Source organism: Thermobia domestica, chromosome 7 (genome assembly GCF_964235325.1).
Source record: "Thermobia domestica chromosome 7, izTheDome1.hap1.1, whole genome shotgun sequence".
Taxonomy (NCBI): Eukaryota; Metazoa; Arthropoda; class Insecta; order Zygentoma; family Lepismatidae; genus Thermobia; species Thermobia domestica.
The window spans coordinates 59,472,222-59,495,769 of record NC_137460.1 but is presented as its reverse complement, the minus strand read 5'-3'; the positions used below and the strand labels follow the sequence as shown (position 1 = coordinate 59,495,769).

Sequence of the window (23,548 nt, the reverse complement as noted above, 5' to 3'; positions counted from 1 at the left end):
TACAGGAATTTTAGTGTCATTTTATAGGTCACTTTTGAGAAAAGTTTAGGTCAACAAGATCCGGGCCCTGATTATCATACTCAGAAAATAAATTCATTTAGCGGAACAATAATATCGTTCTAGAATACTCAGCTATCTTATTTTCTATGGTAAATAAGTAAGTGTCAGTTCCCTGCATCTTCGGTATAAACAAAATGGATTATTGAAGTGCTTTTAAAAATCTTAAACTGATAAATGTTATTTTCCTTCTTAATAATTCAGTTTCTTTACTGACATTCTAACTTATAATGGAGTTTGACGGGAGAACACGATCTTAATTCAGTGATGGATGACAGGGAGCAGCGCTTATTTTGCGAGAATCGCAAGTATCGGATATTAGACTGGTATCAGATTTTGGTCTGTTTACCATATCATGAACGACGGATATGTCAACACATCCTGAAGGCATGCACATATATCAGTGCTTCTTCTGTACGCTTTCTGTATAGATTTTGGACATAACAGTGGAAATAATGTTCTTAGCGCTCACAAACTCTTAAACGACAACAAATGTTAAAACCTAATTACATTAGTGGATTCAAGAGAACTTTCTAGTGTTATTCGATACTTTTTATTTTTTTAAAAAATGAGCTCAATTAAATAAGATGGTAGCTGGGTTGCGATATTTCTAAAATTAAAAAGAGGACACTTTGCTCTTTCACCACTAAAATGTTGCGCGATTGTCTATATTAAAGTTTATTTACAGTAACCTCATATAATAGAACTTTTTTTTTAAAAAAAAAGTAACAAAGGTAATATTAAAAAATGTATATATGCACTTGTGACACAAAAGAAAAAGTTTAGTAGTGCTTCTTGTGACTTTGAGCTGCTTATTCTTCATATAATTTATCCATGTTAAGATCCCAAACTTCTAACAAAAATTTTAAGCTATGAACAAAAAATCATCCGACTTACAAAGAAAGACATAAATTCTTTTTTTTTTTTTTTTCGGAACTGGATGGTCCAACTGAAAGCCGGATGTTTGACTATCTTAATGGCAGCCATGAACCAGAAATACCATCAAACATCGGTGCTTGTAACCAGTCAAATTTAATTACTACTTGTTGAGAAGAAAGGTTAAAGATAGAGTGACTTTTATTACAAGATAAAATAACTTCTTTATGTCTTATTTTCTCTTTCCAGCTGATTTTTCCGCCCTTTTTCATATCTACGCCTCGAACCTTATTATAATAGATTTAATTATAATTGTAGTAAAACAAGTGTAAAAGTACAGTTAGGCGTGCTATACACTATAGGATAGATCCTAGGAAATCTCTTACGATTTGTCCTAGAGTCAAAATCTCAACGTGTATGGCATCAGATCGCATGTCATTTCCTGTGTTCTGAACGATCCTATGAGATTTCTCTTGTTTAGAGCACGCTCTATTTCGGAAAGAAAATTCGTAAGATTTCGATTTAAACGACATCAGGTGAGAGAAAGTGAAAATAAAACAAGTGAAAACACAACTGATGAAGTATCTTCTGATCGTGCAGGTTTGCTTTAGGTGCACCACTTGAAATAATTGTTGAAAAATTATAATTTATCACTGTTTCCTAAATGATTTGCGTTGACCGTCATGAAAATTATTCACATAGTATAGATAAAATCCCTCAAGGGGACCATCAAAAGCAATTGTTGTTAAACTACAATTCGTTTACGATTTGCGTACAAATACGGGGTCCAGATATATAGTATAAAAATTATAGTGCAAAAAACGCAATACCAAGTTGTGCTAGGTGGCCTCTGCAAAATTCTAATGCTATGTAGCCGAGTCACAGCAGGGCGAAGCTGGGACCCGATCGTCAGTCAGGGGGTGCGAGCGAAGGAAGCAGGCGCGTCAGTGAATGTAGTGAAAACGAGTAGGTTTCGACAATGATAAGAGTTTAAATAGCAATTGTCATGTTATCGTGGTAGTAGTGCTCCACTTGTAAACATAAACTATAGCTCCTATAAACTATACAGAAATAAACCGGTGGTGGAAAATAGTATCACCGGTTATCTTTCATATGCACTCACTTAGGTAAATGTTTCACAGAAGGGGTCCAAAGTAGGTAAAACATACAAAATTTATAGGAGAAATGAAAGATGCAAGTACTTAGACTTAACACAACCTAACCAAATCTAACCTAATGGAATTAACTAACTTAATATTAATAAAAGTAAGCGAAATTCTATCACTTTTGAAAATTAGCTGGAGCGATACCGTAACTAACCTAAATCAGCCTAAACTATACTAATGTAAATAGAAACTACTAAAATTGTAACATTTCTTAGAAAAATTAGCTCGACCCTTTCTGCTAAACATTGTCTCTCACCTATTTTATCCGTCGTTAAAACATTTATAATGATTTTACAATAGTAACCCTATAATTGTAAACATAAAATACAGCTGTATTACTTTGTATTTAATTCTGTTGTTTGAAGAAATTTTATCTTTATAAATATGTCTTTTCATGCAAAGTATTAGATTTTATTTGTAAATCTTCTAAAATGTGGTGCGCCAAAACTATACCAGCACCCTTGTGACATTTATGTTTTTTTAGAGGTATCCAACTTAACAATATAGCGCCTGATATTAATATCAGTGGGATGTGCAATATGGTTAGCATAGTAATTCTTCAACTTTGCACCTTTATTAAATATAACTATTTCACAATGTTGATAAACGTCATTCGGTCAGACAGGAAAACTCTTCACGTGTATGGCACAAAAAGGGTAGGATTTCCTACAAGATATGTCATAACATTTTTCCGAAGATAAATCCTAAGATATTTCCTAGGATTGATCTCGTTGTGTATAGCACGCCTAATGTGCGTATGACTGTGAGTATAATACACCCCCTTCTTTACCCACTTTTTCCAGAGATCCCATTTATTAAATATATTGTGATACCTGTTATTTAATTAATGATTCTAATTACATCTACAATTGCAAAAGAAAACGTTTGCTGTGGGGTGTGTTTCCCCATATTGTTCCGTTCTTTAACACATAACCACCCCAGACAAGTAACATTTCGATTCTATAAGGCTGCTTACTAGAATGGTTTAATAATATATACGCCCTACTTAATGTTTTTGAGTTCGTCAATTTCCATTACCTCTCTTCAAGAAACAGTGAGTGAAAGTTGAAAGTCTCAACGTGAAAGACTTGTTTCTCTCTCTCTCTCTCTCTCTCTCTGGCAGCCGTTCTTTTCGGAAAGATAGCAGTTGATAGTTACTGACTGAATGTCGAATGATCAGTTTATATTCTTAACGGTTCTCTCAAATTTTCCATTCACAAGTTGCGCCACAGCAGGGATCTATTGTTTCTTATGTGTGGAAATTTCATATCCCTTTTCTTGAGCAATTTACCAAATATTTTAACAAGTCATATCGAACGATTATTTACGAAAAGGCGAAAATGATATGTAAATTCTTCATAAAACTGGGAGCACAACTCTTTATTTTACAGTAAGTGATAAATATTTATATTCATGGTGGTAAAGAAAATAAAGTTATCTTCATTGCAGGGAGTGAACTTTAAAATATTTTTTTCTAATTTGTCAGTATTGTATAATTAATAGGTTATCAAATATGTTTGTTGTAGAATTGTATTTTATCAGGTATAAAATTAGTTCGATGTATAAATTTCTAATTACATGCTTATTTGCATGTATTTCAGTCGAATTTCACACTCATCTAATTGTCACTGATTATTCTAGAGATTTTAAACCGATAAATCTTGTAAGTATTTGTTTTTGGAACTAAAAGTTATATATATATATAGCAATAAACAACAGTTTTAACACCAAAACATTAAATTTGACATTTATATGTGTAAGAAATATTACACTTTTAATTATTTCATCATATCTTCATGTTTCAAAAATAAATTTAAAAAAAACATCTGAGACAGGGTTTCGAACTCTTGATCTTCAAGTTTCAGAAAACCTTTATTAAGACTCAGTGCCTCACCACGCTCGGCTACAGGCGGCACATGTACGTCTTGTAGCCAGTGCCTATATAAAGAACGGAGAGAAAACGTAATTCTCTCTGTATAGATCTACGGGAATTGTGATGGATCTAGGCTCACTTTTTTGGACTTACAAGCAAGGGGCGCGATATCGAGACTCAAATTGCTCAATAAGAGTTACATATACAGAAAGAGCATCAGGTAGTTAGTAAGTTACCAAATTATTAGCTGCAGTCCGTCAGTAGAGAAAAAGTTATGGCACTGTATAGTTCAGAGCCTGGCGTACGAAAACCACGCAAAACTTAGAATTTGGCTTGTTCCTCTTTGTATTGACAAGAGATAATGAACTCTAACGTATTCCCATCACAGAACATGATGTTTGACATAAGAAAATCTGTATGAGAACAATTGCCAGTATTGCCATCCATAGAAATTACAGTGTTGCCAGAATAAGAATACCTCGAAAAGCTTGCAAGCAAATAGTACGTGATCGGAACTTGAATTGCACAATACAGGTTATAAAGTATATTCTGAAAGAGCATCAATCATGAAGTGACCACGTTATTAGCTGCAGTCCACCAGTAGGGCAAAATTATGGGGCTGCAAAGTGAACATGAGGGACTATGGCAAACAGAAGGAATAACCTGTTTGTGTTATGCAATAGCAAATGGTATTTGTTTGGTAAGGGGAGATAGCTATGCATATGACAGTGTTAAGCCACACAATTGATATGAAGAGCAGAAAATATCGAGTGATATAAACAAAAACAGTTAGTACAATATTCACATCGGACGATAACAGCGACGCGAATAGATAATGTTAATACAAGTATATTGTAATGTTAATACAAGTATATTATAACTACTTTGATTCTTACAAACTAAATAACGTATTATGTAAAACGTAGTTCCGTGCGAACCACGAAAATATGATGTTACAAAACACCGTTGTGTTCACTCTTTCATTCGCTGCAAACCAAGCTTTTCGCGGTATTTTTATTCGGGCAACACTGTAATTTCTATGGATGACAACACTGACAATTCTTATACAGATCTTTTTATGTCAAACATCACGTTCCGTGATGGGAATACATTAGAGTCCATTATCTCTTGTCAATACAAAGAGGAACAAGCCAAATGCTAAGTTTTGTGTGGTTTTCGTACACCAGGCTCTGAACTATAGTCCCATAACTTTTTCCCTACTGGCGGACTGCAGCTAATAATTTGGTAACTTACTAACCACCTGATGCTCTTTCAGTATATGTAACTCTTATTGCGCGATTCGAGTCTTGATATCGCGCCCCTTGCTTGTTAGTCTCTGAACGAGTTTCCAAGTTTATGTGAACAGGAGTGTACAAGCCATGTAGTCTGAATGAGAAGCACCGATTACAGGAGTAGGAGGGTGTTTGCGTGTTTTGGGAAGCAGGCTGGGTTGTGTAGTGGTTAACGCATCGGCACGATATGCTGGAGACCCCAGGTTCAAGTCTTGGTCCAGTCAATCACTCTTTGTAAGTTATTTAATTCGCACCTACAGAGAATTTGGTGTGTAAAACTAAGTGTAAATCGGTCGTTTCCTCCTCTCATTAATATATGTTAACTTTCAAAGTTTAGTTTACACGCAGTACTTCTACCGCTAAAAGTCAGCAGCTAGCATGAAATGAATTGCTGATATTGACTGCAACATGCTACAAAAGATTTGGCAGGAGATACACTATCGGCTTGATGTGTGCCATTTTACGCGAAATGACACTATCGGCTTGATGTGTGCCGTGTTACGCGAGGTGAGACTTTTGGCTTGATGTGTGCCGTGTTACGCGAGGTGAAACTATCGGCTTGATGTGTGCCGTGTTACGCGAGGTGAAACTATCGGCTTGATGTGTGCCGTGTTACGCGAGGTGAAACTATCGGCTTGATGTGTGCCGTGTTACGCGAGGTGAGACTATCGGCTTGATGTGTGCCGTGTTACGCGAGGTGAGACTATCGGCTTGATGTGTGCCGTGTTACGCGAGGTGAGACTATCGGCTTGATGTGTGCCGTGTTACGCGAGGTGAGACTTTTGGCTTGATGTGTGCCGTGTTACGCGAGGTGAGACGATCGGCTTGATGTGTGCCGTGTTACGCGAGGTGAGACGATCGGCTTGATGTGTCTCGTGTTACACGAGGTGAGACGATCGGCTTGATGTGTGCCGTGTTACGCGAGGTGCTCTGATAGAACACTTGTGATACGTTTGAAAAAAATTTTGGCAGCTTCCCTTACTTAGCACATATCTCACAATAACATATGTCTATTATATTTTACAGAATAAATTTCTGAAACCGGGTCAATTATTTTGACTTGCCATGTACAGTATATACATTATTAACTAGCACCGTCTTCTAATCTTTCAATCATTTAAACATAAGTCAATATTTCAGTATAGGCTATATATTATTTCAGTCAAAACATTAATACATTTGATCTAATCTTTCCATTTCCAACATTGTACTATGCATATTTCATATACAAATATATAAAAACAAGAGCATACAAGAGTAATGCACTTGACGCTAAAGAGGTTACAATATTGACAACGAATACACGAAGGATGTCAAGTTTGGGGATTAAGCTTGAGTAGGTAAAGTTCAAAAATCTTAGCTACAGCTAAAACTAATTAAAATTTCCAAATCAAATTTTATAGAAAAACCAAGAGCTTTCCTGTTAGAAACTGGAGTGACTTTATTATTATTTTTCTGTTGGTAAAAGTTGTTCTTTCCATCTTTTAATTGAGCTGTAAAATTGACTTAGGATCTGCATACATTGCTGTAGTCCTAACATTTTCACAGGGTATACGCTGATTCTGAACATCTGTGATTGGCTAAAAATATATATATATATACATGACAATCGAGAAGGCATTTTATAAAACGAACAATGTAAAATGCATGTATTAATAATATCATTAAAATGCAAAGGTCATGATATTGTTTTATAGTCTGAAAACCATTTATGTTATTTGCTTCAGAATACTCTTTATATAAATCACTCCATTAATACCATAAATGGGTGTAGGTACGCAGACGGAACCACTGCAAGAAGAAGCAAAGAAAATCTCACTCGATGTACCAGAAGAAATTACAAAAGTTGTAGTAAGGAGTACGGTGCAGTACTCCTTACACAGTTAAATAACACGAACTTAGATAAAGACAAAGTTGACGTAATATTTCAATTTTTTCTCTCTCGTTCTATTTCTTTTTTTGTGATCGCTGAGAGAAGTCAGAAAAAAAAGGATTTTTCGCTTCATCGGTATATTTGAACATTGGCTGAGAATAGGGTAGAAAAGAAAGTGATATAGACGCTTTATAACTGAGTAATGTCCCGATTATATAAATTAGTAAACAAATATGAACGAAACAAAAGTATTGTACTATACACCTTGAAGGATAAGATACGCTCTAATGACTAAGATTAAGCACAGCCGTACACCTTCGACTACAGCTCTACTTATATAGAAAAAATATACAACCTTATTCTGAGTAGTTATTGAGTTACGACATTTCATGTGTAGTTGTGACGTCATCGGTAGAAAAACAATGTATGATTTCGATTATTGCCTGTTAGGGAAGTTAAAATAATCTATTTCTGGAACTAACTATATATTCTAAAGCGAACTTTATGTGATAGTCAAAAACTGCAATTATTATAAACTTATTGAAACTGTCCATATTATACATAATAATTGTTAAATTTAGCGAAAATCTTATATTAATTCTGCGAATGTATACTGTTTTACACTCACTACGCAAAACTCATGAGAGAGCAGATCATTTATTTCCGGGCGGACACCACGTTTGTTTCACGCCCTCTGCAGGACTCTGCGATAGCTGCAGTTGTGTGTGACACGTTCTAGGAAGCGCCTGTGTAAGTGATTCATGTAAAATGCAACGTCGTGAGTTGAGTTGACGGCATTCGAACGGGGCATGGTGGTGGGTGCATTCGATTTCGGAGTTGGTGAAGGAATTCCGCTTCCCACGTGCAACCATGTTCATGGTGTACCGAGAATAGGTGGATGAAGGAGCCACAAGAGCCACAGGCCACAATAGATACCATACCGGGCGTTCAGTCGTCCTCAACGACCGACACTGGGACGAATGGTCAACAGAGAGAGAAGAGCAACAGTGAAATAAATCATGGCCCAATTCAACAGAAGATGCGCTAGAAACGTCTCTCAGCAAACAAACTATTGGAACATGCATGCCCTCGGATATGGAATCCGTCGCGTTAATCCCGCATCATCGGACACTCCGGGGTGCATTCGCCACCAATCACCGCGGATAGACACTGCAACAGTTCCGTGACCTTATACAATCCGATGTGTCACAGTATCAACTGTACCACGCAGATGGGAGGCACCGTGTGGAGTTCAGACCACATGAAGCAACGGATCCCGCATGCTAAGAGGGTGTGGTTCAGGGCAGTTTGATATCAGCAATGGCGTGAGGGATTCTCCTGACATGAAATATGGCCCTGTGGTTGTTCTGGAAGACACGTTGACTGATCCGCTGTATTGTCAGCTCCTCGGAGACAATCTTCATCTGTTTGTGACCTTTCAATACCTTGACGACGTTGCAGTCTTTCAACAGGACAATGCACCGCCATATCGCTCCCATGTCATTTGTCAATGATTCGAAGAGCATGCAGAGGAGGCCCAATGACTGAACTAGCCACTTTGGAGCTCGATATGAAAATCGAGCATATCTGGAACGTCCCTACGCTCAGGCTCACTGCATTGGATCTTTGATCCACAAACAGGCCACATTTGACTGCCACTCTGCAACTGTGAGGTGTCAAGTGCCTCCTTAAGTACGAGGGGCTTGTATACTCAGTTCTATGCCGTATCTATGAGCTCCGCAGGGTCAAAGGGGAAACAATCAGATATAGTTGGGTATCCTGAGTTTCGTTAAGTCAGTGTACATACAGCATATGTAGTTGTGAAGTAGAGTGTAGTTGTGCCGATAGAGAAACAATACCTCTACCTTTGGACTCTTGAGTATAAGAAGAATAAAATTTTAAAATATAAATTCTTTACCTAATTAGCTATAAATCAAATTTATATTACAATTCAGGTTTATAATGCTGGCATTCTGTTGTGCTGTGGGATACCAGAAATTACAAATGTTATAAATAATACATAATACATAGGTAGAGAAATAGGAAGAAAGTGTTTTCGTTTCTACATTTTAAAAATAATTCTAATGTTAATAATGAAAAACTGTATTGTTATCACTATTAACGATTGCTCATAGCAACTGAGTTTTTTATTTTGGGAAGTTCAAAATTATACTGTTAATCATCATGCGTGAACTTGGTAAATATAAGAATTACCTATTTATTTAAATTAGAATATCTAATATATATTTTTAAAATTTCAATTGGAAGTATATTAGGCTATATATTTGCTATTCACATGATTTATATGTTTTATCCAAATTGGGCATCCAATAATTGCATTCCATTTACAGTGTTCTGATCTTAATTTCCTTAATTGTTTAGGAAATTCGAAATCTGGAAGCAGATAGTTAAATATCCAAATACGGGAGTGTTAGTGTCAGATGCGCACACTATACTTGCTTTGTTTTTTAGTGATAATAGGTAGCTACGTACACTATAAAAAGAATAGTGCATATGAAAATCTAGCTTGTTTGAAAGACCAAAGATAGATACGGCGTAAGTGTTACTTTCAAGGAGACAGACTGCCATGGAGACGTGTTTTACAATAACATTATTCTTCTAAAAACTAGTGCAGACCTTAGATAAAAATAAAATCTTCTAAATTGTATGTATGACAGAATTACGACAACTTAGAGATGACAGCACTAGCATTTATAATATGCATAAGTATGGGAAATGTTTAAAATTAATCTGTCCATTCGTGTGTGTGGACAGTGTCAGATCAAGAACAGTAAAAATCGAAAAACGGTTTTCTAATATGGATTGAGAGATCCAGTAATACATTCTGTCTCTCCCCTCTTGTGCCTTGAAACCAATTTCAATAGTTGATTCTCGTAGAGCAAAAACTGAGAGATATGTAGCGAGAAATAATTTTTATATGAATTCAAAGTTTTAAGACTGGGACCTATTTGGTACCTTATTCTTCTATAAAAACTGACAGTAGCGAACTGAAATTAAATGTCAAATAAAAGCAGGGAAATCATATTATTATTCAGTTAAAACTCTTTTGTCGTCGCGAATTCTGACGAGGAATTTAAAGCTTAAAATACATAAAACGATAATCACGCCTATTGGACTGTATGGTTGCAAAATATGGTCGCTTACTCTGAGGGAAATTTGTAGACTGAAAGTGTCTGAGAACAAGATCGTGAGACGAATATTCGGATCCGAGAAGAACGGGAATGTGGAATGGCGGAAACTTCATAATGAGGAACTACATAATTTATACGTTTATCAAACATTGTTAGGGTCATCAAGTCTAGGAGGCTTAGGTGGGCAGGTCATGTAGCTAGGATGGAAGAAAGTAGAAACGTTTTTAAAGTCTTGACTTTAAGACCAATCCGAAAACAACCATTAAGAGACCTAGGCACAGATAGGAGGACAATATTAAGATAGATCTTGCATGAATAGGAATACATAGCAGAAACTGAATCCAGTTGGCTAAAGATAGAAGTCAGTGGAGAGCTTTCGTGAACGCGGAATTGAACCTTCGGGTTTCATAAGCCATAGAGTTAGTTAGTTAGTTAGTAGATTGAATAACTTCCAGATTCCTCATAGGCCAAAAATGGTAAAAGATACCGAGAAAAGGTTTATATACGAGTATATGAACACATACATATGAGCTAGGGGAAACACAACGGTATGTAACATTTTCTAGCTTTCGACTAATTGTAAAGAAAGTTCAACATTTCCATGGAATGTAATGCAATGAGATATAACAAACAATCTTCTTCTGACATCTCCAGGTATATTTCCGAAATTAAACTACCTACATACAGCTCTGTGATTCGATCCCAACCCATTCTACCTAATAATTTTATTTCATCGGAAATGGTGCTTACTATTGTATTCGTTCGAGCCGCTCATATATACAAGGTGGACCATTCAACTCTTGGAAACAACATTATACAAATTTTGAAAGGTTGTTTTCTTTCATGTGTGACCAACGTACTGAAACTACAATTGATTTAAACATAGAATTAATAAATGATGTATTACTGTACAGCATATTTTGTTTATCAATTTTGTCGAAACAAGACAGTTCAAATATGACAAACATCAACCTAGAGATCAAATTATCCTGCATTCCTTATTAAATCTGGAATTAGTTCTTTTCTTTCAACTCTGGGCAAGCATTTACATTCTGGGCAAGCAATAGGTGGGCTTTTTCTTGTGCTACATTATACTTAAGCATCCTTTTTCTAATGTTTATTGGCGTAAAATAAATAAATAAATAAATAAAAATAAAAGTCAGACAAACGATGTGTGAGAATCAGTAAATAAAAACAAAATAATTCCTCATGGAAGAGATTTTCTATTTTTATTAACATTCTCATCGCACTATCAAAAAACAATGAGCCTTCTACTAGTTAAATACAACCTTTGTCCAGAAAGTTCGATGAATGGTGCTCTATATTTCGAATGAATTGTTGTTTTACATGAAGCAGCAGTTACTGGCCTTAGAAGTAATCCCCGTCGATGGTAATGTACTTCCGGGAACGGCTATATAAGTCCTGAAAACTTCTGGCGTACTCGTCTTTAGGAATGGCCTTCAACTGGGTCGTAAAGATTTGGATGTCCGAAAACCTTTGGCCCTACAAGGCTGATTTCAATTTGGGTAACAAGAAAATGTCCAGGGCAGACAAGTCTGGGAAGTGGGCTGGGTGATTGAGTGACACAACTCCCCTGTTGGCCAGGAACTGCTGCACCAGAAAGGCAGTGTATGGCGGGCATTGTCGTGGAGTAGGCTCCAGTCGCCTTTCTTGGTGTACTGGAGGCGTTCCTGCTTGATCCGTTGCAGCATTTCCACGTATATAGAAGCATGTAACGCGGTACCCTCCAGGAAAAAATCTTTATGGATAAGATCTTCAGAGTCGAAGAATACCACGATCATTGTCTTGATGCGGGATCTCTCACCTCGTTCCCTCTTGCTTTTCGGCGACCCTGGGCCCAGCCATTCCATACATTGCTGCTTGCCTTCCGGATCGTACCTCAGGTACTAGATTTCGTCGCCCGTGAAAATAGTTTTCAGGAAATTTGGGTTTCGATCCGCCATATCGACGAGGTCTCCATACGCGTCAAACCGAAATTGCATTTGTTTCGGTGTCAAAGTGTGGAGCACAAGTCGGAGTAAACCTTGTGTTTACATAAATCCCAGTTCACTATGAGGTGTTTCATCTTACGACCAATTCTCACTTCCTTTACTATCATCCACACTGTCATGCGACGATCCTGGGTCAAAAGCACCTTCAGTTTCTGTACGTTGACTGGGCTGTGCAGTTGCAAGTCGGTCAGTGCGTGGAGCGTATTCCACGGTGTCTCGTCTTTCTCGGAAACATTTAAACCACTCATAAACACAGTTCAAGGTGACAGCACGTACTTTGTAAACTGTTATCAGTATTTCATGAGTTTCTTTCGCTAATTTTCCAAGTTTGAAACAGAACAGCATATTCGTTCGCTGCTCCATTTTTGGTTTCGACCGCTCGCTCTGCACCTTCAGTCTACAATATGCCGTTAACACGAGATAAGCACATTAGCAGTGCTGCCTCTCGGGAATTTTTCAGACATGTCTTGATCTGTCCGGTGCAGGATGCGACGGTAATTACAACCATGAGTAATATGACGTTATTCATCGAACTTTCTGGAAAGATGTTGTATAACTTGAAATATTCTGCATTGATATATATTTTTACAAGTATTTATTGAATGAGAGAGATATACTGCAACAACTTCATTACCAAGAGAAAATACATATATGTGATAAGCATTATTTGAGATATTTTAAAAAATGATTGATATGTGTACTCCATTTTTGTGCAATGTTCTTGTAGTTTTACCATATTTAGTATAATAATCGGTTTTCTTACTCTCAAAACGACAAGCATAAATACATAATAAATACTCAATTTTTGAATACCAAAATGAAAAATGAAGTGAAATTTTTAGTTTCCGTCCCGTCCCACAATCCCCTCCTTTATACTTAAGGAGATAGATGATCAATGTGAGTGAATGATTATGAGATATTTTGTAAAATGAAAAAATGAGAGGAAACGGAACAACCCGGAGAAAACCCAGGGACACCTTGTTATTAATCACAAACTCGCGTGGCTAGGGATAAAAGCAGGGACCTCTTGCACCAGAGGTAAGCATTCTACCTAAGCCACCATGACACCTTGAATATCAAGAAGCATATATTTACATATGTTAATTGAGATCTATTTTCATCCATCGATTATGGCTGTAAGGTCAGCACTCTTACTTTTAATGTGGGGAAAAGGTTTTAATTCGAGGTGAAACCCCATTGGTTCGGACACATTGAACTGTAATCTCGAAGAAGAAGAAGAAAAAGAAGAAAAGACGTTTAACCTCTTACATGCAAGCAAACAATTGTCATCACTGCCTCTATTTCCTTTTAATTATCCCACATTAGTAAATTTTATCACTCTTTAAAAATTTGTATCGGTTTCGAGAATCAATTTTTACGTGAATACATGCGTCAGCTATAAGATCACTACAGAAACTTCACACAACTACCAAATACGGCCGTTATCATTGTAAAAAGTATCTTTCCAGATAGGGTTACTGGTAGTACTTCTTCCATTTGAATGAACTTATATGCATTGTTATGAACTGAAAAATTAAACAATCGACAACGAACAACTTTACATTGTCAAAATTCTGAAATCATCGTTTTTGTTTCTTGCTCCTTTCTTATTTTGACACAGAAAAATCTAACATAGGCCGTAATAGTTTAGTCGTACAGCACTCTCCTCTAGTGTGTAAGGTCCCTGGTTCTTTCCAAAGCTCGCGCTAAGTGAGCTTTGCAGAGGGCAAACATCATGTGTGGGTTTTCTCGAGGTTCTCCCGTTTCCTTCCCCCTCACACATGCATTTGGTTACTTATAATCATTACTGCCTCTCTTACCATCCCAGCATAAACGAGGGACGTTAAACTAAAAAAACAAAGAAAGAAAATCAAACAATGAATACTCTACAATTATCAGTCTTCCCCCAAAATTGTAGTCCTTTGTGTTGAAAGAGATGCTTATATTCGAGTAAATATGGTAATTTCTCTTAATAATAGTCAACAATGTCCAATCCCAAGTTAGAAAAACAAGTATAGATAAGATTCTTGTAGGTCTATCGATCTTTCTCTACACAAGTATTGTTTCAGAAGAATATTTTCTGAATTGTATTTATTTGCAGGTTTGAAGAGTCACACTACAGGTGGACCGTACCAAATGTATGGGTACGCTCCGAGACGAATGACAAATGTCCTTGAATGTGGTTTTTCGACTACCTATCATCAGAAGCAAGCTTCCGAATGGGCCCCTAGTTACGTTTATTCTACTATACCACCTTTTCCTATTCGAGTGAAAGAAATTTATCTAAATTATATGGGACTTCTTCCACATTATTGTGGCCACATTCCGGGAAGTGCCTTCCGCTACGGGAAGACCTTTGGAAATGACACAATTGATTGCAAGAAATGGCTTAGAAAAAATAAGCGTCCTTGAGTTTGAATAACCACTGAACTTACAGCTAATGTTTATAGTTTTGTGTAAGTACTTGTTGTTTCGGATTGTTTGTAAACCATGAAAGATTAAGCCTTCAAGCAAGATCTTGCCTCTTTTCTGATGTACCACTAAAGTAAGAATATGTACAATAACCTTAATAAAAATAATGCAATTCAGTGTCTTTATAGTACGTATGTGTATTTATCATGAAGATATTGATACAATCGATACGGGCCAATGTGGATCAAACTTGGCGTGCTGATAAGACCTTGTCGTGCTACACAATCGTGTGAAATCTTGTGGTGTGCAGCCTTTCAGTTCCTGAGGTCTGGTCCATCAAATTCGAAGGCACATTTTCGAAAATAAATAAATAAAACCTTACTTATCCGATTTGGATCAAACTTAGTAAGTTCTTACAAGCCATAAAGTGTATGAAATATGGAGTGCATGCTTTTGGATTCCGAGTTATAGGCACCAAATATGTGGCAAGGATTTCAGTGAAATTTTCGCAAAACGATTTTAGTAAAAGATTTACTTTTAAAAACCAATGAACAACTTTATTTGTTATAGAGAGGGAGTCACCTAAGGCTTTCCAATAGCTAAATTATAATTAGAGGAAGGGAAAATATTGGGTACTGTACAACATACTGTATTTCACAGTTCGCTCAATCTTAAAAATATATAGAGGTTAATACGCTTCCACATAGACGATTTTGAAGTGTTCATTCACTCACTCACTTATGACAATCCACCTTTGTACCAACGACCAGCAATCTTGACAATTACGCGACAGCGCATTTTCCACTGAAGAAGACTTCTTTGCAGATGTATAACGGTTTTTTTTTATTCAACTTCTGCTCAGACACCTTCCAAAGACAGGTAACTATGCACGCCATTTGCGAAGAAAGCTATTCTTCATTCAACGAAGCTTCTGATCCTGATGTAAACATTGCAGAATTGTATTACTCCGCCAGTCATCGGATGATTGGCTATCGGTCAGCGCTTCGATCGAGAAGCACGTGCTTGTACCACGCAGTTTACAAAACAAGACCACCACGAGAAATATTGTGATCTTGCAGACGAAACGATTAATTTCAAACATGGCTATTTTGCATTATAAAAGCAAGCAATAATTACTACATATTAAAGTTGGAATTTATATTTGTTTCCCTAATCGCGATTAAAATAACAATAATGCTAATTGATGATTTGATTGTGGGTTTAAAAGTAAACAAAAGCGAAAAATAGAAACATGTTAACATACCTATTGCGAATCTGACATGGGTTGAATCCCTTCCATATCCGTATCCACGCTCTCACTGCTACTTGTGTCAGCAACATTTATAACCAAACGGTGAACAACTGAGTCACAGATCCCATCCAATTCTAAGAATTTTTCCTCCTCGCCTACGACGTGTTTAATGCACTCTTGCCACTTATCAGCTGTTACTTGCTACAAACCCTTTTGAACCAAGCTCTTAACTTCCTTGATTTTGAACGTGGTATTGTTACTTCCAACGTAACCCTTGACCTGACTCCACACCAACTCAATCGGGTTAAAGAAACAATGGTAGGGAGGGAGTCTTAAAACAGTGTGGCCAGCGTTTTCTGCCATACTGTCAATAATATATTTATCATATTTTGATTTTACATTTGCTGCTTTTATCACCTGAATTAGCTCGTCTTTTATCATGTCTTTTGTGTATGGTATGTCTTTATTTCCCATCCATTCAATAATATCGTTTTTGACCCACGATCTGTTGGGAATGCGCTCTGACTTTACACTGTGATATGGCGCATTGTCCATGACAATCACACTGTTAGGTTCGAGTTTCGGCAAAATGTTTCGAAACCAATTGCTAAACACATCACATGTCATCTCATCATGATAATCCCCCGTTTTGTTGGATTCAAAAAGCAAGACCCCTCCCTCCAAAAAACCGTCTTCACTTCCAATATGTAGGAGAATCAGGCGCTTCCCCTTTCCTGTAGGATTTTTCAAGCCGGTGCTCAAACCTGAAAGAAACGCTTGCTTTCTATCTTTTACACTTGAGTCAACCCACACTTTTGTTGTTGTATGACCTTCATTGACCCAAGTCTCATCAAGGTAATATATTTTTTTACCTTGTTGCCTGTAGGAACGAATTTCCCTCCGCCAGTGTATTATATCTTCACGATCAATGATTATTTGTTTTCGATTTCTGCGGACAAATTCGAACCCGATTTCACACAGTAGAGTATAAAAAGTCGTTCTTTTGAAATTAGGTAAATCTGTATCGCTGTTTACAGCGGACAGCACTTTATTGATTGTCGGTGGTTCATTTCTCACATAAAATTGATGAACTTTTCTACAAATAGCAGTTCTTACAAATTCATCACACTGAACTTCCAATACTGGTTTCTCACGTCTATGTTTCTTCCCGGGAGTTGACAGTATTCCTTTTTTTAATCTTTCACTGCGAGCACCATTAACACTAAACACAGACACAGCAGTAAATTCTGCAGTTAATTTCACTATGTCTTTTATGGCTAGCGTTGGATGTTTTTCACACAGCTTACGGAAAACATTGAGAACAATACGTTTTTCACCACTACGCAACGGTTTACTCTGTCGACGTTTTACATATTCTCCACACGCGGCCATATTGTAAACTACGTATAATTCGCGCGAAGGTGGAGCAAAGCCACTTTCTGCGCATGCGTATTCTCTTTTATTGCATTAATTCAATTTCATTCTTAGATACATTGTTACTTCTATTATTTAATTGTAAGGAAATTGCATTTCTGAAAATGAGCTTTATAAGAAACAAAAACATTTAAAAAAAGAGCTTACTTGATGATGGACTATTTTCTTCGACCGCATGGATGTTGATAGGCTCTGTAACCAATGAAATAAAGCTATCACCACGTATATTTGTTTACATGAAGTACTGAACGTTCCTTGAATAAACTTTAGTGTTTTCTAGAAATCCAAAGGCACAATAGTCCATCCCGAACCTCCGTTCTAGCTTTCAACCTGTCTGTAGAATACCAGCGTTGATTTGACTGTGTTTACTGAACGCCTTCTCTTGACGCAGTTCCACCTGGTTCATGCGCATTTTATAGTGTGAGGGTTTCCTTGTGGGGAATGTGATGTAACACCCTCCCAACAAAATCAAGCCACAGCCATAAAACCGCGTGGATCGCACGAAATTGCTTCGTCCGTTATCGACATTTCTGTATGTAACTGATCGACTCTTTCCAGTTAGACATATTCACCTTTCGTCTACGGTAATACTACAAACCGCCAACGACCTACTGCCAGGTGGCACTCGTATAGCTTCTTAAATTGGTTTTCCGTTACAAGACAGGATAGCTTTCAGCGCATGACATTCGCCTTATGGACTACCTTGAGACTTTTTTTTTGTGTGTGTGAATTGTACCGTAGATGGTTTATTAGGACACACTAGACCGGGTGGTCATAGCACGTTGTGTCGATAGATTCTTCGATGCCGTAAATGTCATAATTCCGTGTAACAGAGGTAGTGTCACCTAATTGGGACCCGTTTCGGATATAGCTTAATCGATTATACACAGTCTAGGAGCGGTTGCGCTACGATACTGTTGCACTATTCATAATGGAGCGTCCAACGGCAAATGCATGTTGATGGCACCGTTTAAAAACTGGATTGTGCATCGGACAGTGGCACAATATATCCTTCTTAGAATTGAGTCACTCTTGGTTTTATTACACTTCGCACAACACGACTACCAGCAGACACATTACACACTACTGCCTAATCGTGCAACTTGTTTCTGTACTGCGCCTGCCGTACCGTACTGTACTGTACCCCTTGCATTTCGTCTATATGGAAGTTTATCAGCTATTGTATTAAAAAAACCTGAAAATGAAACAATATATTTAATCTATTTATATTTGAAATGGTCTTATGAATCCCTGCTTTCAATTAATTAGTTCAGTTTACGCAAGATTATACGTAACATTTCATTGTAATTTTACCTTGATTATTATTATTATTATTATTATTATTATTATTATTATTATTATTATTATTATTATTATTATTATTATTATTATTATTAAACATTGGTTTCTACTGAAAACAGATTAGTTGACTTAGATTTTTATGTTTTTGATACTTTTGATGTTTTATATTAAGTTTGTTCTATAAAATGAAATGTATTTAACATGTAGCAGATACCACTTGTCACAATTATCATTGAGCGAAGCTCTACTATTCCGAGAAATGCAACACAATTATTGAGGTTAGTTCTTGCGATCACTTGATTAATCTTGATCAAATTTTGCATAATTGTTACAATTCATGGCAAGGTTTATAAAAAATAAAATCTGATATTGGTCGAACCACGGAAGAAGAACAATAATAATAAGCTTCGGCGACAGAAACAAAGCAACGTTTAGTCATACGCAACCACTTATGCGTATACGTTTACTGCTGTATAATTTAAAAGAAACTGTCCTCTCAGAATATATAACAACTTTAACACATGGAGACACATATACGTATAGTCTTGTTCAAAAATTCTGACCACCCACCTCTCTCTAAAAGCTCGTAGCCAGCCAAACCTGTGCGCACAACAATTCAACATTTTGGGTTAAAATAAAAATCTTTAATAGCTAAAGAGGATTCACTAAGTGGGCGGCCAGAGTTGTTTGAACATGACTGTACATACTCGGTCGAAGTCGACCACGCGAACGAGTTTCTCACTTCAGCCATGTGGCATTTGGCATGTGATTAAAAAACTGATGTAATTGTTTCTTGATCAATACAAACAATCAATGCATTTTGTAGAACATTTTTATTTATTTGGAAAAATACTTCTTCCAAAATAACATTTCAGACTTAGTGATAAAGCAACAGTCTCAACAGTAATTTTACAAAGTAAGCAAATAGAAATATAATGTACATATTTCCAAAAAGGCTTTTAAAAAGGATGTAACAATTATATCCTGATATAAATTACAGTTCAAATTACTTCTTCTGTACATACTTCACAAGAAAAAATCAGTAAATACCTATATAAAAAAAAATGACAAATCACAGATCTGTAATTGCTTGCCATTGGATTTGTAATGCTTTCATACTATATACGTTATTAATAGCTATTCAAGACAACTAAATCACATATTGTGTTGTCATTCAAATAAATTATCATTTCATGTAACTCAAAAATAGAAGTTATCAATGTTTTGCACCTTTTACTCGTACTTATTTGCGAATTATTTTCATGAATATTCGCAATGTTTATAAAAGAAAAATAACAAAACAGTGATCGTTTGCCATTATGAATTGATAGAGCGACTGAGTGGAAACACAAAGAAAAAATCACACAAACTTTGTATTTGTGTTCTTCACGTAATGATGTAACAGTTTGCTGACAATGTAGAAATATTGTATACACTTGAAGGGCTAAGGACTAACCTACTAGTGATGTCAACTGGCTCAGCTCGAGCTCCGGCTCGGTTCAACTGATCCAACAGCTCGAGCCGGCTCGATTGGAATGAGCCATTAACTCGGCACGGCTAAGGTCAGCCATCGCCTCGATTGAGATGAGCCATCGGCTTAGTTGGGATGAACCACCGGCTCGGCTCAGTTCGGCCCAACTGAGTTGAGGGCTCGAGCCGGATCGGTTGGGTGAGCTGTTAGCTCACTTCTCGGTTCGGCTCGGTGATGACAGCCGTGAACCGAGCCGTTGATAACACTATAACCAACTAGGCAGTTCGGTTACTCCTTTCTGTATGTAGGTATAGAACCGTATTGTCTGGAAGAGTAACCACAGAGTACTGCAGACCTTCCATGAATTATAAATTATAAACAACAATAAAGAAAATTAACATATGGAACCAGCTGTTACCACTATTGTGGAGTATCTTCTTTTCTGAAACTTGACTGTATGTACAGATATACAGATGATAAGCCAAAAAAATAGCAATCAAATGTCCCTTATAAACAAGATATTGTGTTTACTACAATAATAATAAAAAAAGTTAATAACTTTCAAAACTCAGATACCGATACGGATGCAGTATTCTTTTAGTTTAAATGTTGAAGGAACATTATTATTAAATAAATGGGTTCCTCCCTTAACATTCAGTAAAACAAGACATTTCATTCTTTACATTTTCAACTTCGACAGAGAATTTATTTACATTTTATAAGTGCGTCCAGTAAGAGAACGTCTCTGACAGCTCGCAGTGACATTGCCACTACTCGCGTGTCAAGGTTTTTTTTTTCGGTGCAACTGTAGTGGCAATTTAATTAATGGTATAAGACAGAGTGATCGTGGTTGGTAACACTGGTATCAAAGTAGGGGCTGCAATGTCCCACCGCATGTGGTAAGAAACGTCAGAGACCATCTCTTGTGGGCCGTGCTATAACACTTAGTAATTCTTGAAAATAAATTTTCAATATAAAAATACTGCATATTTTTGCTATCTTAATGTGGCTTCAGTATTTTTTTTCATTGAGTGCGAAAGAAGGATTTTGTTCTTTTAATTTCAAGTACAATACAAATGATATTTATAAACTTGAAAGCTGAAGCATAGATTACAACAATTCATGGTTGATTACAAAATAACATTAACAACAGTATCTGTCATTACATGATTCTCCTTGAGTTCTAAATATCATTAATGTGGATTTATTAGTAGGAAAATTCGTTATTTAAAAATATATGTTCAGATTATAACGGAAACACACTATGCGAAATAATTCATTCAATGAAATGTGAATTATTGAAATCATCAGCTAAAAGATTACAAAATTATCGTTTGGAAATACTGAAAATGATAGTATGTTTCCCTTACAAACAGAAGAACAACAACAAACGTATGAAAAGATTAACATTCTGGAAAACACATGTCTGTACATTTTTTCTTATTTACTTACTAATGTAAAAATATAATCCGAATCAGATTACTTCACTGTATATCTACATTTATTTTATACTTATTCTTCTGTTGACAAAAAAGAACGTGATGAGCACCAACACACAGGAAATTCATTTATTTTTACACTCGATTAACTGGATTCCTTCCATTTCTTCAAAATATCAGCTGCTTTCTGAAGGTTGTCGTCTCTCTAAAAGTAAATAAATAAATAAATAAATAATAAAAGATTACAGATATTGTTTTCATGTTTCACACAAAATAATGTTTAATGTACACATATGTTTCAAAACAATGTCGACAGCGATTGGAAGGTGATTCCTGACACCAAGATCAGACAAAAAATATATAGACCAACCTGGGTACAGAAACCCGTCATTTCGGAGCTATAAGCTGCCGAAAACATGAAGAAAGAAAGAAGAAGAAAAAAAAACTTTAAAGAGGTAGTTGGTGAGCACTTCAAAATATATGCCCGTAGCCAAACTCCCTCTATAAAAATTGTTGTGTGAGTACCGCAGGATTCTAAAACACTTATTTTTGGATAGGGTACCTATTAGTTCCTAAGTGAAGTCTTGACCCGACTACGGTAGATCCCATAGTATTGGAGCTATACACCTTTAAAGTTCATTTTTTCATGTTTTCGGCAGCCTATAATTCCGAAATGACGGATTTCTGCACCCAGGTTGGTCTATATTTTTTGTCTTATCTTTGATGTCAGGAATCACTTCCCAAACGTTGTCATTGCTTTGAAACACCCTGTATAAGAATGACATCTATGCTGTCTTACGTATCATCACGAGAAAACTGCAGAACAGTTCGAAATGAACTTGCGATCATAGTTACCACTTGGCTCGCGTCGGGTTTCCATCGTGTTACTTTAAAATGTGTATCCTATGAAAGGTTTCAAAGTTTCAGCCAAAAATAATCTCACAAGCCTCTCAAGTTGGACAGATGCAACTCGGTTGATATACTTATTACTTATATACTTATTAAAACCAAGTTGACAGTATCCCAACGTTTACGAAAATAACCCTTCTCACGGGAGGAAGGGGATAATTTTTATATTTTAATTTCCCCTTTTGTAAAATGGACAAAGCGAGAGAACAGTTGAACCATTTAAAATGATTCTTTTAACGTAGCACTTTTTTAACAATTTAAATTTATTTTTTACATACCAAATCCCCTGCAGGTGAGATGTCAATAAGTTTAAATCGGAATCGTCAAAAGTTATTCTTAATATATGGACACTGGACTATCCAAGCAAGGCATCTAGGCTATGGTACATGCCATGTAGTTTGAGTAGATAGCACCGACTACAGGAGTGAGGGTGTTTGCCTGTTCTGGGAAGCGGACTGGGTAACATAGTGGTTAACGCATCAGCATGGTATACCGGAAATCTCGAGTTCGAGTCCCAGTTCAGTCAACCACTTTTCATTCTTTGAATATTAACAACTACCAAATTTTAATCAACACTTGTGGTCACTTGTTTGCAGTAAAATTGTAAGTATTGCCATTATCTTACATAGGCTTTCTCAACTTATTCATACCGTGATTTTTTTTTTTGGGGGGGGGGGTAGGAAGGTTATTATCTTATTATTACTATTTGTCGCTTACAGTTGCATGTGTATGTAAGCCTTATATAGACATTCAACTTAGCAAAGAATAACAAACAATTTCAAACGAAACCAATCCCTTTCCAAGTCGACGAAATCTCTTCTCCATTGTTGATTTATCAACAGTACGGTACAGCTACTACTATGAATTAGTATTTAGCCCCTATAATTTCCTCGGCACCGCCCAGAAAATAATCAGTTGCTTCGCTGATCATAGCTGCTATATCCTCAATGTGAGAATGATTTGATTATGTGCGACACAAAAATTCAACCGGACATTGGCAAACTAGTGAAATCACACCAGGCTCGGGT

The 23,548-nt window shown here is 36.5% G+C and overlaps 3 protein-coding genes across 7 annotated transcripts in view; 1 reads left to right on the top strand and 2 right to left on the bottom strand.

Moving 5' to 3' along the window:
* The first annotated feature begins 9,259 nt into the window (after positions 1-9,259).
* LOC145688882 (CIMIP2 protein CG18335-like) lies at positions 9,260-14,903 on the top strand. The gene is made up of 2 exons (XM_081763046.1): positions 9,260-9,334; positions 14,403-14,903. The coding sequence occupies exons 1-2, from the start codon at positions 9,322-9,324 to the stop codon at positions 14,711-14,713; spliced, it is 324 nt and encodes a 107-aa protein (XP_081619172.1). The 5' UTR covers positions 9,260-9,321; the 3' UTR covers positions 14,714-14,903.
* Positions 14,904-16,166: 1,263 nt separating this feature from the next.
* Positions 16,167-17,357, bottom strand: LOC145689201 (uncharacterized). The gene has a single exon (XM_081763336.1). It carries the CDS (start codon positions 17,355-17,357, stop codon positions 16,167-16,169), a length of 1,191 nt encoding a protein of 396 aa, XP_081619462.1.
* Positions 17,358-19,515: 2,158 nt separating this feature from the next.
* LOC145690145 (kynurenine aminotransferase-like) overlaps positions 19,516-23,548 on the bottom strand; it is a 29,390-nt gene continuing 25,357 nt past the window's right edge. For all 5 annotated transcript variants that reach the window (XM_081764750.1, XM_081764749.1, XM_081764748.1 and 2 more), the window contains exon 9: positions 19,516-21,816. In XM_081764750.1, the coding sequence (XP_081620876.1) occupies positions 21,757-21,816 (60 nt within the window). In that variant the 3' untranslated portion in view covers positions 19,516-21,756. The remainder of the gene's footprint in view (positions 21,817-23,548) is intronic.

Coding starts and splice junctions, on each gene's coding strand:
- LOC145689201 (XM_081763336.1), bottom strand. CDS start 17,357: ATGGCCGCGTGTGGAGAATATGTAAAACGTCGACAGAGTAAACCGTTG.